The sequence below is a fragment of the Stylophora pistillata genome, chromosome 4 (genome assembly GCF_964205215.1).
Source record: "Stylophora pistillata chromosome 4, jaStyPist1.2, whole genome shotgun sequence".
Taxonomy (NCBI): Eukaryota; Metazoa; Cnidaria; class Anthozoa; order Scleractinia; family Pocilloporidae; genus Stylophora; species Stylophora pistillata.
Window position 1 is genome coordinate 28,170,290 of NC_142522.1, and position 17,619 is coordinate 28,187,908.

The 17,619-nt window shown below is 38.2% G+C and overlaps 3 protein-coding genes across 3 annotated transcripts; 1 reads left to right on the plus strand and 2 right to left on the minus strand.

Moving 5' to 3' along the window:
- Window positions 1–1,149: 1,149 nt before the first annotated feature.
- On the minus strand, window positions 1,150–3,362 carry LOC111329271 (neuropeptide Y receptor type 2-like). Its single transcript, XM_088755918.1, has one exon. The coding sequence runs from the start codon at window positions 2,912–2,914 to the stop codon at window positions 1,871–1,873; it is 1,044 nt and encodes a 347-aa protein (XP_088612044.1). The 5' UTR covers window positions 2,915–3,362; the 3' UTR covers window positions 1,150–1,870.
- A 2,680-nt stretch (window positions 3,363–6,042) lies between these two features.
- Window positions 6,043–7,771, plus strand: LOC111329272 (neuromedin-U receptor 2-like). Its single transcript, XM_022933907.2, has one exon. It carries the CDS (start codon window positions 6,536–6,538, stop codon window positions 7,595–7,597), a length of 1,062 nt encoding a protein of 353 aa, XP_022789642.2. The 5' UTR covers window positions 6,043–6,535; the 3' UTR covers window positions 7,598–7,771.
- Window positions 7,772–15,580: 7,809 nt separating this feature from the next.
- Window positions 15,581–17,102, minus strand: LOC148733178 (uncharacterized). Its single transcript, XM_088758738.1, has 2 exons — window positions 16,896–17,102; window positions 15,581–16,072 (listed from the first exon to the last, which is right to left on the minus strand). The coding sequence occupies exons 1-2, from the start codon at window positions 17,100–17,102 to the stop codon at window positions 15,887–15,889; spliced, it is 393 nt and encodes a 130-aa protein (XP_088614864.1). The 3' UTR covers window positions 15,581–15,886.
- Window positions 17,103–17,619: the final 517 nt, after the last annotated feature.

The window sequence follows — 17,619 nt, forward strand, 5'->3', positions numbered from 1 at the left end:
CAGTTTCTGTCTCATGTGACTAAAATTGTCTTTGAACCGTTTCTGGAAACAGCTGGTGATAGCTGGCAGAGGTTGAACAATGAATACGTTTAATTTGTAGGAACTGTTCCGCTCTTATGCTGTTTAAATTTTTAACCCACTTTAACTACAATATGCTTTTTAAGCCTGCTAAACGGCGCCAGGCGATAATTGGTACTGGTCGCACAACGCCATCTGTTAATTTCCAAAAATGCGCAATTGTCGTGTTATTCTAATCTTTTACCTTCTGCGACAAATATAGCGTTTTAACCGCTTTTCGAAATCGTTGAACCATTAGATAAACAAGATTGGCGATAATCGGAAAAAAAGACACGTTTAAATGTTGACCAAAGATCTGCGCTGTTAGTAGTCAGTTTTATTCAAATCCTACCAGCTTTTTTTTCAATGAGGCTGAGTCAACGAAGACCATCTGGATCTTATTTTGAATTCGAGTTGATAAAGCGACAATTTTGCCTTTAAAGTTGTATTATGTCACTGAGGTGTCTATTTCACTTAAAGTTATCATATCTCAAACTCACAGACCACTTTCCTATATAGTCAATTTACGAAATCATGAGCTTTTTCCGGAGTGCAAAGAAAAGTTGTTTTCTTTCATTGGAGAAAGTTTGAAGTTAATGATCAAGTCGCTTTTGTAGATTTTATTTATTTGATATACGGCAGACCACAGTATGGTCTGGGACTCAGTTCAATTTTTTCATTTACAAAAACAACTACATTCATAGAATAGATTCCTCTCAAGAGATGATTACAAATTTGTAGTAACACCAGCAAACTCGATTTGGAAGTGGAACGACTAAACTTTGTTGGAGGATCAATCATTATTCATAGTAAGCCTTGTCGAGTCTCGTGGCTGAGAATTACGGAAAAGGTATCGGCCAATCGCTTTTTAACTACGCCTTGTTCTTGAGAGCTGATTGGTCACTTTTGCCGTTATTTTATTGGTGATTTATTAAAATATTCGATTGATATTCGATTGATAATCAATTCTTATCGCACACTTAACTCATCCTTCTTCTTTTAGACACAAGAAACGTTCGACATTGCTAATTAGTCCGAGGAAAGACTTGGTAATTAAAGAAACTTTTTGATTTATTTTCTTTTTTAGTCGAGTAAAGCATGTAGTGCATACATATTGTGCATTCAGTGTGATATCGATTTTTCAAACATGGATTAACTTCAAGGAATCGTTATCTTAAACAGAAACTCCGTCATCATAATTGCGGTTTTGATAGATTTATCTCCTCAGTCCCACGGCTCTAGTTACCCGCTGTTATCTGGATCAAGTATCAGTGAGTTTAAAAATGATATTCTCGGCACTGTAACGTTCGTAGGAATGGCTAAAGCCTGAAACGAACTCTGATTCTACTCACTTTTTATATCATTATTTTTTACTCACTTTTTAGTTATTAGTGCTCATACGACTGAAAGCAGAGGGAAGGACTAGTTGACCAATTTGTGCGAAAAACGTCATGCTGAATCTAAGTCTCTTTCATCACTGTAGCCATTGCAAAACAGCAGTTAGTGAAATACGTGTTTCTCCGTCGGAGACAAAGAAAGTGTATGGTCAAATAAAATCAATGCAAATGATATCGATATATCTGAACACTTAAAAGCGATCTGAATTGCTTATATTTATGGGCATTTTGAAAAAGTTGTTCCGGGCTATTTCATTCCATAGTTTCTATCGATGAAATTAATCACTTCGAAATTTAAAAAAAGTTCATGACAAGCGAATAATGCTTTCTTTGATTGTTTTTTTTTTACTTGTCACTTAACTCGTCATTCAATTCTGCATCTGGTTTGTTATCAATCCTTCACACAGATGCAGCTGTCAGAGTCTCTGTACTAGGACTGTCTCTCCAATTCCAGTGGGTGAGGTTCTTTCCGCCAGTTTCATGGATCTGCGCCTTGAATCGACCACTTTAGTGCGGCACCAAATTCCATTCATTGCCTTTCTATAATTTGCGCTCTGTGCGGCATACAACAGCGGATTTATGAAAGAATTAAAAAATATCAGTACCCGAACAATTCTGTGTGCGAGAAACAATTGTGCGAAATCTTGCTTAATTTGAGCGTCCGTGATCGCGGAAACATACATAAAGAAGCACGCAAACGGCAAACAGAGCGCGCAAAATGCCACCGCTAAAGAGACAAGAAGCTTTAAAAGCCTTTTCATACTGTTCTTTTCGGCTTCGTCTATCCCTGGGTCTGACAAGTCCCACTTGAGCACTTTAAGAATCGAGAGATAGCAAAATGAAATCAAAATGGAGGGAAATACAATCATGACCAGACAGTGCGTGATAATATAGGCCTTAACAGTCGACCCGTGTTCCAGCGTCCATGGGCGAGTGCATGGATAACTCGAACTGGGATCCTTCTTGTACATCGTCCACAAGCTGTCCGGGAAACTCAAAATGAACGACAGTACCCAAATCACGACAGTGACTAAATTCGTGTTCTTGGAAGAAATGTTCCAACTGCTACTTTTAAAAGGTTTGACAATTGCCACATAGCGCTCCACGGCGATAACGCACAGAGTCAACACGGACGCATCGAATGTGATGCAAACGACGGCATTTCCAGCAAAGAGTTTGCAGACGATATCACCCAGTGTGGAGTTCATCCTCGAATGATTCAAAGCAAAGTCATAAATAGCGGGACAAAGAAGTAACGTCAATAAATCGGCCACAGCTAAGTTTAGCAGAAGATAATTCGTTGTCGTGCGCATCGAAGGCGTTTTGCGTACGATAGCAATCACTACACCATTACCCAACACGCCAAAAAACACCATGAACGAATATAATGTGGCAAAAACGATGTCTTGTGAGGTTGTTTTTAAATGTTCTTGGGATCTATTTGAATAGCTTTCATCCATCGTAAAAAAGATCGGAAAACCACAAACCACGTTAGCTTATGATCCGCTCAGACTACAAGCTCCGAAGACTCAGCTTAGAACTATGAAAAAAAGAGTTTTTAGGCGGTTGTTGTTAAGAAAATTCCTCCGTCCTGTTCCGTCTCAGCGATGAATGAATCTTGAAGCAGTTTTGAGTCAAGTTCTAAACGACTTTAATACATAGAAGCTCGACCAAAATGGTAATTAATTGCAGCGTTTGATGAGCCGGCGATAAGTACGACAGGTGTCCATAAAAACAATTAGTAACAAGGCAACATTTAAGTTCAACAGTTACGCTTTTGTTTGGTGTTTCATAGCTTTTTAGCCTCAATGAAATTACACTCGGCCTAACGCACCGTGGCAAAAACGTACCAGGCACCGCGAGCCTGAATGTTTCCTTATTTGTATTACAAAATAAATGCCCTCATAAATCACAAGGCAATGAGCCAAAATCTTAGTCGTTGAAACCATCGTTGCTAACGCAACTGTTCTATTCTGAGAGAAGAACAGAGTAAAAAAAGTCCATTTAAAAAGTTAATTGGACTCTTTTCATTCTTCCGACATCTTAGAACAAATTTCCGCTAAGATTATTTAAGAAGTAATAAAAATTACAGGAAACGACATTATTGATCTATTTAACGAATATTGCACCCTTCAGGTCTGGAGTGGCGTTACTTAGTGCACAGATAACACATAGCTTTCTACCAGACAGAAAGGTGTTAAACGAAAATCGCCTGAAATTAGATGTTTCTTTTCTGTAGCGGACTACCGGAAAATAAATCGTGATAAATCCCTCATTTCCTGTTGAACATTGGTTGCATTTACTGGGTTGTTTGGTTATGGAATTACAAACTCAAATGTTTTCTGTGTCAAACCACTAAAAAAATAAAAATTAGGATAGTTTACTCACATCCTTTTAAATGCAAATTATAAGGTAACCCGATTAAGTGGTAAGATAGATTAGTGATTACGTGAAACATCTTTCTGCAGTTCTGTACATTTAACTCTGGATAATCGTTTAGTGATACCCTTTTCTCCCGAAAAAACTAAGAACCCTGTTTTTTTCCGGTACTATCACTTATCTATCTCGGATCTTGCAAAATAAATAAATAGATAAAATAATATTATGAAAGATTTTATTTTTGATCACCACTGTGCGAAAAAAAAAGCGGGTGATTTCAGGATAACGTAGATAACGTGGGCAGCTGGAAAAAATAACAATCTGTAGAAACAGGGTAGTGTTATGAAAACCTAAATGATATGGTTTACCGCAAACCACAAAAATTTATTACACCGAGTTTCATCGCGATTTTCTCTTATACCGGTTTTTTTTTTCTTGGGCCGAACTCTTTCTCCTTAGGTGACTAAACTATATCACATGACAGTAATTCTAAATTCACTTCAGTGTCACCGTACCTGCAAATCTTGAGCCACCTGAGGTTATCCTTATCACTACATGTAACTAAGAGTAGCAAATTGTATGCTGAGAAGTGCTGCTAATCAAACGAAACAATGAACAGACACAATAATAGGTTGTGGTTCAACGCAAAAAAAAAAAAAAAAAATTCGAAGAAGAATAGTTGCTACGAAAGTTCTCTCCGTCGTATTTGTTTTTCTGTCGCGAGTCGACCTTTGAGATTTGAAATCGACCTTTGACCTTTGAGACATGGCTTCCTTTGAGACCGTTGACCTTTGAGATTTGAAATCGTGGAAAGGAGGCATCTTACTGTTTATGACACATGCCTCATTTCTAGCATTCCTGCTACACCCAACACGTATATAAGCATGATGGACCTTAGTCTTCTTAGTTTTCTTTACATCATAAGACCACTCTGAAAACTGATGCAGTCTACACTGGAGTTACTCAGAATACCACATATCTTGATAAAACACCTACGGCGTTAATTTCAGACTTGGCTCAGTGAATCTGGTGTTTTTACGAAGCTTACGTTTTATTCATTTATGGTACAGCGTTTATGAAAGGTGTTGTGCAATTTGCTACCATTTCTTTAAGTTTATCTTTTTAACACCTGTCCTCCGAGACCCACGGGTGTTTAGTAAAAACGGCATGATTGATTCCTCCCCCCCCCCAACCTTGGTCCAGCTCCCTTCCTGAAGTTGACTACAAGGTTGGCCAGAGACAGTATAATTTCTTGTCAGAGAAACTTTTTTCAAATCGTATTCAGAAGTCGAGGTTATGCGTCGATCAATTCGAAGCTTCAACATCCTCCCAGTGCATCCCCACAGGGGCATTTGAACTTTAGAAGATTGGTCTGTTCAAATTACCTTCCCCGGGGCAAAAATTGTGTTCAAATGCCCCACCCAATTTTTTTGCAAAAGGAAAAATCCCCGACTGTGACTTTCTACACGTTGAGCTCTTCTTCCGAGCCATTCGCTCGCGAAAACTAATTATTTACCATAAACACCTCAATATTTTTAAATATTGAAAAGATGCAACACTTGTATTCCACTGGAAAGACTTGACACTACGGTGCAAATTCCCCACCCCAGCCTGGCAAAGTTTAAATTTTTCCCACCGGGTGCGGACGACGGTTAAATACCCGTGATGTGACGTGGCGCGCGGGGGAGGGATATTAGAGAAATTTAGCACCGCGTTTACATGAAACATGAACGGCAAGAGTGACCACGAAACCATGTTTTTCCCGCCATTTTTTCACGTTTGCCGGTGGCACTATGCCGTCTGTACGTGAAAGTAACCTGTTTTGCGTTTGCCGAGTACGTTAAACTTTCTTCACTTTTTCTCTCACAGACTAGAAGTCAGTAGCTGGAAAAAGTGCGCCAAAACTATTCCTTGTGAGTCACACAAGGGCGCTTTCAAATCCACCATGACGTGAGCTCACGCGAAGCTAAAGCAGTAAGGTTGACGCTATTTTACATGAAACGTGAAAGGGAAAGCTAACGTTTGCCGTTTCACGAAAGTGCGGTGCTAAATCTCGCTATTGAAGTTTCGAATTGATCGGCGCATTAAGCCAATCTTTTGACGCAGACAACGTGAAGGAGATTTTTACAACTTAGTTCGTGAGTCAAAATTTGGCGGAAGTGAGTTTTACCTCAGGTATTTGAACAGCAGAGTATCAAACAACACATTTACGGCACCATTCTGCTCTTATAGGCATTATGGTCAATCATGCCGGCTGAAATTCATTGTGGTTTGTTGTGAAAAATGTGTTAAATGATAAGTTTAACGGTTACACAGATGTTTTTCCATATTGCTTTTGTCATAAGGCCCTTTAATTATGATTTATTCGTTCCCAACACCCTACACAGTAATATCTATTTTCTCATATTGCTCTGATTCGTTATAATTCGACGCGGCAACAGTCACGTGTGATTTCCCTTCTTGGCTAAATTACTTACACCACTATGGGTTGATGTGCTAAGCAGCCGGTGTGCCACTTCAGTAATTCAATGGGGTGTCGTTTTCTCTCTAAATTTAGAGACATAAAACTTCAAAGTCATCGAAAACAATTGTAAAAAAAAAAAAAAGGAAAACTATCCAAAAATTCGAATTGCGATCTCAACAACAATTTTTGAAGACGGTGCCGAGGCGAATATAAAATAAGGACTTGAAAGGCAAAAGCAATGGAAATCAACATCACAGAAGAATATTCTCATCGTCATTCGGCGGCGACCTTCATCACAACTCGGGACATTATTTTTGCAGTGCTGTACTCAATTATTGCCGTTCCAGGCGTAATAGGTAATGCTATCGTGATTACCATAGTGCGAAAAACGCCTTCAATGCACACGACCACGAACTATCTCCTCTTAAACTTAGCCGTGGCCGATTTATTGACATTGCTCCTCTGTCCTGGTCCATACGATTTTGCTCTGGTGCACGTTGACTTAGAAGGATTCACTGGGGATTTAATCTGCAAACTGTTTGCGGGAAATGCAATTGTTCCGATCACCATCAACGCCGCCGTTCTTTCGGTTTGTACGATCGCCGTGGAAAGGTATCTAGCGCTTCTCAAACCTTTCCGCGCTAATCTAAGAATAGACAAAGATAAAGTGAAACATGTGATAGCAGTGCTGTGGTTGCTTGCCTTAATCTCATGCATCCCAGATATTCAAGCCAATACGTACGATATCTCGTCATCCAAATATCCTTGCAAGCGTCCTTGGAGTTTGGATGAATATTTTCTTCACAAACCCTTCATCATCTTTACTTGTGTTTGGTTCGGAATTATTAGCTCCCTGATAGTCTTCCTCTGCTATTTTTCAATCATCCGTGGAATATATTTCACAAAAACAGTTTTCTCGGAATCAACGGTAACGGAGGCTGAACGGCAAGCAAAAAAACAACTAGGTCGCCTTCTTATCTGGTTGACATTTGTATTCGCTACCTGTTCTCTGCCATTTGCAATTTACTTTATGTTTCTTAGCTTCGTTGATGTTACAACTGTAAAGGACAATTACGACACATTGTATTTATTTCACAGAATTTCTAGATTTGTTCTCTTCACAAATTCGTTTTTAAATCCTTTATTGTATGCTTTACAAAGTTCAAATTTTCGAGATGGATTCAAATTAATTTTTCGTTTAAAACTCCTCCGCTGTAAGCCTTTGGCAAACAGGAGAAAGCGTGGAAAAAGCTCCAGTTCGACAGGTTTTCAGTTAAGTAAAGCCGGGAAAACTAGATAAAGGAATAAACCGGCGATCCCGTGCCAGGACGTAACCAACTAATGAATGATTATAAAATACAAAATATCAATCATGTTGTGTTCAGTTGCCGTAAAACCGAGTCTTAAGAGGTTTAAAGCTTATTTTAGAATTGTGGAGGGAAATAAATAAAATAAATAAGAGTGACAATTTTCATCCGCTATGCAAATAGTTTTCAAATTAAATTTTTCTCAAAGTTATTACCATACCCATGAAATATCAGGTAACTTGTATATCATGGATTACAACACTACTTTACCGTTGGTACTTTGAGGTTACACAAAAGAAGAAATTTTGAAAAAGCCCTCATTACAAACACAACACATCATTTCCTGGTTAATTCCATGGTGTCTTCTTCATAATTCAAACTCGAAAAGCCGGCCCCATGTCTTTGAAGGTAAAGATGTTTTCAAACTGGGCGAGTTGAAAGTTAATATGAATATATTTTAGTTTCGTTTGAAAAAGAGAAAGTCATGTTTTGTTTTCTAGATAATGAAAATGCAACGCAAGTTGACCAAGAATCTAACAAATTTGCCATCAAGATAAAAAAATTACGTTACTTTCGTCATTTTTATTGCCATCTGCAACGTTAAGCGGCAAGTTCAGAAATGTGCAAAATAACATAATAAATGAGGGAATGAATTTTGGTCATGGAAGTCATTTCCATAGAAATTCAAAAAACGGAGAAAAATTTTGAAAAAGAAGCAAACTGGAGAGCTAGAGAAATCCTTGAATTGGACCCAAAGAGGTGCATATACACAACTTATGTTTACTGTACGAGTTCCTCGATATAAAGCATTGACTGATTACAAATTAGGGAGCAATATGAAAGCAGGTGAAGCTATGACTGTTCTCTAGATGTGTACTTGCTAGATTTACTTAATACTGGTTAATGTGAAAACGTCCTTCAATTTTTGTTTTTCTGCTCATAACTTTTCATTGAGATCGATATGCTTGAAAAAATGTGGGCATATTTAAGGTGGCAATCTTAGCTACCTTAAATCTCATGCAAAATGGATTCAGAAGGAGCTCTGAAGCCTCAAATAAACAGCTTACGGTTTGAATAACTTTTCTTTTACCTACGTCATGCTAACGTCGCAGCAGGTCCCACATTTGTAATGTGGTGACTGGGGTTTAAAACACTTTAGTCCACATTAGAAGCTATGACCTCTCCTTAGAAAGAACTTGGGTCTTTAATGAGAGGTTGGCTATGCAGCGCTGACGAGCTCTAAAAAGAGCGAAACAGCTTTCCACTGCTGCCGCTTCCAAGGAACCAAGGCTGGGCATGCGTAGTTGCTTCTATTTGGTAATGTCTTCTCCATGCTGGAGACAGACACAGATGACCGAGTTATTGGGACCCTTGATATCCATTGATGACCGAGGTGGGATGCAACCAAAATCTCTCGATGTACTGTTGAAGACACTTTTCTTATTCCTACGTCATGCTAACATCGTAGCAGGTCCCACAGTTGTAATGTGGTGACTGGGGTTTAAAACACTTTAGTCCACCTTGGAAGTTATGATTTCTCATTACAAAGAACTTGTGTCTTTAATGAGAGGTTGGCTATGCAGTGCTGACGAGCTCTAAAAGGAGCGAAACAGCTTACACTGCTGCCGTTTCCAAGGAACCAACGCTACGCATACGTAGTTACTTTGGTTTGAATAATAATGACTTTTCTCGAAATATGCCAAGAGCTGATAAATCCCTAAATGTTTCTAGAATTTTATCCTCCCTCAGGAACAGCTGAAATTACCATATTGGCTTGGATATTTTGCTCTGCTAATCGCAAACTAATCTACCAAATATGGAAAAACGCCTACTTCATATAACGAGTGCCGGAGGAGGAAATATTTGAGTGCTTCAAGAACAATTGAACCCCAGAACCTTTAAACTGTGCTTTCCTATGTTCTCTCATTGAACCAAAGTGGTGTATCAAGGCCACATGTTGGGTTTATATGTGCCAAGCATCCTGAATACTTAACAAATGGTAAACACCACAGCGTAGGTTCCACAGCGTACACTATTGAGTTATGGATGCACGCGGGAGGTTGCTAAGCACGAAAGAAGCGTAAGAGTCGCGCGAGGCGATAGCTGAGAGCAACTCTAGCTTCTTAAGTGCTTAGCAACCTCCCAAGTGCATCTCTAACTCAACAGTGTGCGCTGTGGTGTTTACCATTTGTTTTATAGCATGACATTGATACATTGTAGCAAAAGAGCTCCCTTTGATTTGCCACGTCACCCATAGCCAAATGGTGGACGCTGAATTGACCAATCAGAGCGTGCGCTTTACTTTGGTTACGTTATAATGTTTGTTGGAAGAGAGGATCAAGCTAAGACACCTTTTCCTCAGTAGGCCCAAGTCTTAGGACAGTGTCACTGAAGGTTTGTGAGCGCCCGAGTTGTTTGCGGATTGTGATGCGTAAGTAATTGTAATTAACGGTGATAAACGAGTTTTCTTATTTTGGGCGCCGGGATTTCTTCCCCAGAGGCATTTTCAATACCTATCGTAAATCCTCAAATAAGGGGAGGGGGGAGGGGGAGAATATTTTATTTCAAGTTCTTTGGGGAGGAAGCTTGTTAGAGGGGGAGGGAGCTCAATAGAGGGGGGGTGTTATCAATTTAGCCCGATGTTCACTTCCGGGATACAATAGGATATGATGTACCGTATTTATTCAAAAAGTTGTTCTCATTTAACATTTCTTATTTTTTTTAATTACAGCACTTGAATAAATTTATCGTACCTACTGACATGGAGTGTTATTTTGAATTTTTTTGAGGGGGACGGATTGGGGAGGGGGCTTAATGGAGGAAGGACTTAATAATTTCCTTCCTATAAAGAGGGGGGCTTAAAAATTTCCTTCCTTTAAAAAAGGGGGGGACTTGTTAGAGGGGGTGGTTCATTATAGGGGGGCTTATTAGAGGATTAACAGTATTTCAAAAATCGATGGGAGATTAATAGATAGCAAATCTTGAGCCGTGTATTTTTCTCAAGGGGATAACCCAAGGGACTTCGGCATATTTTTCGCAAAAACATCTTTGCAACGCTCGAGTTATACGCATCACCATAATGACTAAGCTAGACTTAAATAGTAAAAATCGAACTTTTTGCCTTTGAGATAAACGTCTTGTTTGAACTGACTATATATATTACAAGAGATGCGACTCTTTGCCACTTGATTACAGAAAAGAATGATCACCTTTGGAAGAAGACTCTTGTGGGGGAAACTTTCCAAAATTCTCCCTTGTTTTTTTTTTTTGCCGTCAGCTGTTCTAAAAAAAACAAAGTTCAGTTGACCGAAACATTTGAAGGACACAAGCCCGAACCAAAAAGAAAAAAAAAATGTTCCGACGTTGATGATGCCACTAACTGAATTGTCCATTATTTTTACTTAATTTCAATTAAAAATGTTTTTTTCGTCTACAAAACAATTAAGACCGTTGGTTCAGCAAGAAGCGTTAAATTACAACTATTAAGCATACAATTTTTTAGTCATAGCCGCAGCAGCATGAATCCCTGAAGGTTTTATAAGCACGCGATGAGAAAGTTTCAGCTATTGCATGTCAGACAGGTAACCATAGATTTTTGCTTCTTCCTAGGCTGGCCATGCTTTCTCTCCGAATGCGCTTGTAATCTTCAGAAATACTTTCTTGGCTTTTGTTTTCGATGTTCATTTCTTTGGGGCCAGCAGAGAAGGTCGTCGTGATTCGACACGATGATGTCTTGAGGGAAGGAAAGATATACATCACAGTTAAACTTTTTACTCCCAGGTGTGCATGACCTTGAAGTTAATTCTCTTTGTAATACGAATTAAGTACCATGCAAACCGGTAATGGGGAAAAAAAAAGGATCATGCCAACTAAAGGATATCATTTGATCAAAGGGCAAATTCTTAGAATGTACATGGTAAGAAATGAATGGCAGACAGTAAGGAGAATTTCAGTTGAGATCCTGGCAACGAAAAGGTGAAACATAATCCCTACACAAGACTGCAAACACATCGTCTATGATACGGCTTGTTTCTATGTTGATCATAGTGTTTTTTCAGTTTTTTCTCTCAAAAAAATATCACTCACAACTGATTTTTCGCCGATAAAGACTAAATTTTGTAAAAACTACCACGAAGCCGTCTTTCGTTGCCAAGACATTTTTTGCACAACTGTATTATCGTCGCGACATTTATATCACAAGGTTAAAAAAAAGGCAATCGCCAAGACAAGACTATTGTGAAAAAGTAAGGTGTTCAATAACCTCTTCCTTCTGAACAGGTTATGCGCTATCTGCCGCATCAGCAAAGAAAAACAAACAAAATACAAAAACAGACTCATTGAAGAAACTAATCAACGCTTGATTAAAGAGGATTCTAGTCAATAAAAATATCTTCTACCTTTTTGTTATCCTCTCGATTTTCCTCCTGAATGGGTCTTTTGTCGTAGCAAGGATCAAATGCTTTAAAATCGAGCGCCTTGGGAAATGAAGCGCAGCCACGAATTACCATGAAAACAGCAACAGCCAAAACTACCGCGAGCAAGCTTGCTGTTTCAAAAGCGCTTTTGTACTGAAATTCAAAGGTAATGGTAACAGAACAGGACATTTTTTCTCAGTTCCACGGCTTGCTCGTGATAGTCAATTCTTTTCTTGAGTTTGATTTACTAAGTTTCTCACGTAAGTCTTTCACTCAAATGGGTGCTTCTCTTTTTCAGTATTAAAATTCTGACAAGAAAAAACTACTTATTTGACGTTATCAGTCATTTTCCCAAACTAGCTTCAATATGATTGGCTGACTGAAAGACATCTGAAAGTTGGTAGTTTCACCTAAGAACAAAATCGACTGTTTTAAGAGCGAAATATGGTGAAAAGCCACTAAAAAAATCATTGGTGAATTTTCTTTTTAACTTGGGAAAAAAATCGGGGTAAGAAATGAAAGTTTTTCTAATGGCACTTGTCATGATATAAGACTGTTCTCTTTTCAAGGTCTTTACCATTTCCCAAGCGCCGCCAACGCAATCCTTGAATCAACACACCCCGCGCTCTATTACGAGCTATTTTAAGAACACAAAGTATTTTTAGCCAAATGTTACTAAATTTAGAGCCAGTTTCGGAAAATCCTTATTGTGCGTTTTTTAACGTATTTTCTTTATTTATTCAATTTATCATGATTGGTTAGGAAATTTTTAGAACTCAACAAATGGAAATAATTTCTGTTATTTTGAGAAGACATCTAATCAAATCAACATCACGTATACTTCTTTTGAAGGTTGTAGAACGATTGGAGATAATTTCCTGCTTTTACGAAGATCAAGAATAGGGATAATACGAAATGTTAAATTTACTATGAATTGAACACTAATATCAATTTTTTTTCAAGGGAAAATTGCCTAGTGCGTTAACACTGTGCAGTTCAAAAATAAAAAATAAAAAAAAGAAAAAGACAAATGAAAAGATATAAATCAACTATTTGCATAAACCAGTTAGGAAAGTAGATCTACATATTTATAACACGATTTGCTTAATTGTGCGAGACACATACTAAACCGGCTACTTTTCATCTTTTTTGTTAAAGTTTGTTCCATTTTACTCCACTGGGGTGAAATAAGTAATCAGGTCAAATCATCGATGGCCGCTCAAACATTTTTTTAGAAAGCTTCAGTGTTTAAAGGCAGCAGTTTTTCTCCTTTAGTGCGACCTTGGCTTTGTTGAAAGTGCTTAGCTCCTTTCGATAACTTTCAGATACGTGACGTTGCGTAGAAACAAAGGTAAACAGTTTGTTGCCCGCGAACGACTGGGGAAGACAGATGCAACTAGGCCTTACTTGGCTTTATGAGTAGTTTGGTTAGTCACGAATGGCTGCTAGCTCAGTGATAAAGGTTTTACCACGTATTGGAGTAGACAACTTTCTCTCGTATCAGATACAATGAAATATATGAAGATTATATATTTTGAACTGCGTATTAGATACATATGATACACGATCCTCGCAGTAGATAGCGCTATTAAAGCAATAGCGAAAATCAGACCTGAAAAAAATCAGGCCTGTACGGGACTCGAACCACTGACCTCTGCGATACTAGTGCAGCGCTCTACCAATTGAGCTAACAAGCCAACTGGGAGCAGGCCGTTGAGTTGATTCTTAATAAACCCGTGAAAGTGATAAATCAGATACAATGAAATATATGAAGTTCATATATTCTGAACTGCGGTATTAGATACATGATACACCGATCCTCGCAGTAGATAGCGCTATTTAAGCAATAGCGAAATAGCGAAATTTCTCTCGTATATTTCGCATACTTTTTCTTTAACCTGCCGTTGAACAGGAACAAAGGGAAAGGTCTTATCGATCCATAAAAGATGTTATAGTTTTTACATTGTGGTACAAACCGCTGAAAGGTGGACAGCGATAATCATTCCTTGCGTTTCCCGTTCAATAAAATTGATACTGTATAGTCCTTATGTGCAAGTTAAGCCAAACTAATCCCAAATTTTATTTATCTACCAGCGCGAAACAGAAATAGAGATGAATAATCCTTCGCTGACAAATCGCGAGAGCCGTGAAAAATAGAGAAAAAGATCCCCGCACAGATAGTGTATCCCACGTTTTGACATTTTCCTTCAAGGCTGGCTCTAAGACAACGTTCAACAGTTTCCTTACTACACACCTGATTGTCGGCTGCGAGAGTGACAAAATTCAATTTTTGACTGTTTTTTTTTTCGATATTTGTTTAAGCATACTAATGGTAGGGTTCATAACATCATAATCAAACGGCATACGTGTTGTAGTCTTGTTTGTACATGTCATGATCACGGGGAGCTTTTTATTTCTACCGAGGTTTCAATTGCCAAGAAACAAGACTGTCTATTAGAAAGCCCAACTTTGCAATTTATAAGACATGTGGTCACAATTTAATACTTCTATTTGCCATTCGGTAAAATGCAAAGGTGATACATCGATCGGCTAAATATCGTCATGAATTTAATCACGGACATTTTCATTCTGTCTCGAAAATAATTTATGAAATTCATAGGTTAGTACCTCGACGGAAAATCGAAAAAAAAAAAAAAAAAGGCAAAATATTTATTCTTCGGTTCCACTTGATTAGAATTACTCTCTATGTTTATTTTGAGATGTGATGCAACGTTAAAAAGCGTCATATCGTGTTCTCATTGACAATCGAAATTGAAAACAAACAATGAACAACTTTTTGGAAAGCATATTCGCGGCGGGAGCGGGGGGTTGTCACCTACTCACAAGATAATGCGATTCAGTTTTCCTGTAGAGATAAGAAAATTTGGCGATATTCTTCGGGCCATTTAACAAGAAGTTTGGGCATAATTACTGTAAGTCATAGATCGCACTTTCGTTTAATTTTCACTCGATAATATCGATGCACCTGTCAGCCGTGCGTGTTTTTTGCTCACCACTGGAGGTTCAACTGACGTGAATACTTTTCCTGATATCATCCTCTCCACCTCGTCATGTTCATGAGGATTATTTTACAGACCCTGCACCGAAAACTATAGATTTTTAAATAATTATCATACCTTGGGGTCTTTACTAGTAAAACTAATCTATGAATTGAATACGTATTCGAATATTGTTTTCAGGATGCATCAGCAGTAGGAAAGATTTACTGTATGATTAAGTCTCCTCTCACGTTTGTCGATTTGTACGAGGAACGACAGTAAATCTTCTGTCAGATCAGATCTTCCGTAAAATATTTTACAAATCTAGATCAATTTATATAGGTAATCACATGATTTCGGGTACAATTTGGAATAAATAAGCACGAGTAAATTTTTTCAAAGCCTAACAAAATTGCATGAGCCCGTAGGGCGAGTGCAATTTGTGGTCTTTGAAAAAATTTACAGGTGCTTATTTACTCCAAATTGCACGAGAAAATCATGTGATTATCTATTAATAATATACATGAAAAAATACGAGGTAGTTTCTCATAACTTCGCAGAAGAAAAGCGCGCGCATCACGTGCAAAAATAATTTATTCAAACCCTGCAAGTGACATTGACCTTGACATTGACCAATCATTCTGACCATTCAGAATGTCTGGTTTGTTTCTTTCTTTGCACTGAATTAACTCTCTTCTGCACTGAATTAACTGAAAACTGCATTAATCTTAACCAATCAGAACTGAGAAATTTTTTCATGTATATTATTAACAAGGTTATTCTCACTTAGCTTCAGAAATCCGAAGAGGTCCGAGTGTTCTGGGGTTTTTACACGTTTTTAAGCTATTTGATAATAATGAACTTCTTGTTATCCCAGCAAGGACAACTTTTCCACAGAGGACTTGTTCTTTCTCTCTTCTTGATTTTTTGGATGGTGTCGATAGCGTTCAGACAGTGAATGTTCTTGGGAAATTCTCGTCTGTTCGTCATTAATAATTTTAATTCCCTGGAGCTCTGTAACGCAAGCTGTCATAATTTCAGACCATGGCGAATTCTTAAAAAAGTAAGCAGAGAAATTCGTCATTAAAAACTCAGAAGAATGGCCATCTAGGAGCTAAGCAACACGGTGTTCTTTTAAAGGAGTAGCAAAAGTCACTTTTGACTAAGTTCAGTCAGAAGAAAATGACTGAAATGTAGAGACATTCACATCAAAGGTAACCTTTCACCAATATCCAACCCGCTGACAGGGACCGCTTTCAGCCCCCTACGTTTTTGAAAAAGCTTGTCCTGTTTTAAGCATGCTCCACGCCCCTGCCTTATCGGCTGAAGCTTACGCGTTCGTCTTTAGCCCTCCTTCCCCTCTCCCACTAAAAATAAGTTTGCTGCGCAGGCCCTGGGACTATCCCACATTTGACAATTGAGATTAATATGGAAATCAAAAGTTTTGTAACTTTCATTTTACAGATATTATACATGCACAGAAACTGATCAAAAACGAAATGAAATTAAGTTATCTTTAAAGCAAACAAAACTCAATGCAAGGGACAAAAATCAGCAGAATTCGCTTGCGGCTTGATCACCTATCGCGATAGAGTTATCAACTACTTCCCCGCACAAAATTAATACATTAACCAACAAACAAGTGATAAGAACACTGCCAGAAACGTATCAGTAAATAGACGTATTCTCGATGTAACACCTAATTCTCATAGCTATTATAAAAGGAAATGTCTGTCGGTTTCTAAAAGAGGGAATTATTGCACAGATTTTGGAAATTTCATGGACGCTTCACTAAAAGGACTTACTGAGAATGTGAACTTTCTCAGAAGAAAAAAAAAAACGGAACAGCTACGTTACTTTTAAAAGTTATCACTTACGTTCCCACTTTTTTCTTCATTCTCCACAGGAATCGGTTTTGAGCAACAAGCGCTTGTATTGAAACGTTTATCCACAAACGTCCTAATACGCCTATGATGTCGCTGCTTTACCGCAACGATGGCCACAAACACTAAAATAGCGATCAAAGCTGGTGTTTCTAAAGAATCCATGAAGTTTATCTCAAAGCTGATAGCGAAAGAAAACATTTTGGTTGAAATTGTAAAAAGTGACACCAATCTTGGATTGTTTAGTGTTTCACGCCTTCTTGTTTTGAACCGGCTTGAAATGTCCTCTTGTCGCTACTCTGTCAAAGGGCTACTGCTTATTTGACCGTATCGTTTACTTTCTCGAAAATTCCGACAATACGATTGGCTGATTTGAAGACATCTGGAAGATAGTTGTTTGCCAAGCAGGACAACTAATTAAGTATTGGCTGTGGAATGTTTTGTGAACGAAGCACGCCACTTAGGGTTTGCGACTTTTCACGTTACTTTTTAAACGTTTTTGTATTGAGTACTCTGTGTTAGCATTTGGTAAAAAAAAAATTCATGCTACAGGCTCTGATCCTGTTATATTCCCTTCATTCACGCTTAATTTTCCAGAATTATCATCATCAGAACTGTTGACGACATCCCACGCATTTCATAAGCTAAGTTTAGAGCTGTCAAACCTGATATTTTTAGCACAAAGTTACCGAATTTAGAACAAAATTTGACAGTCCCT

Coding starts and splice junctions, on each gene's coding strand:
- LOC111329271 (XM_088755918.1), bottom strand. CDS start 2,914: ATGGATGAAAGCTATTCAAATAGATCCCAAGAACATTTAAAAACAACC.
- LOC111329272 (XM_022933907.2), top strand. CDS start 6,536: ATGGAAATCAACATCACAGAAGAATATTCTCATCGTCATTCGGCGGCG.
- LOC148733178 (XM_088758738.1), bottom strand. CDS start 17,102: ATGTTTTCTTTCGCTATCAGCTTTGAGATAAACTTCATGGATTCTTTA. Junction 16,073..16,895: donor ATGAAGAAAAAAGTGGGAAC/GTAAGTGATAAC, acceptor TACTTTTTTAAG/AATTCGCCATGGTCTGAAAT.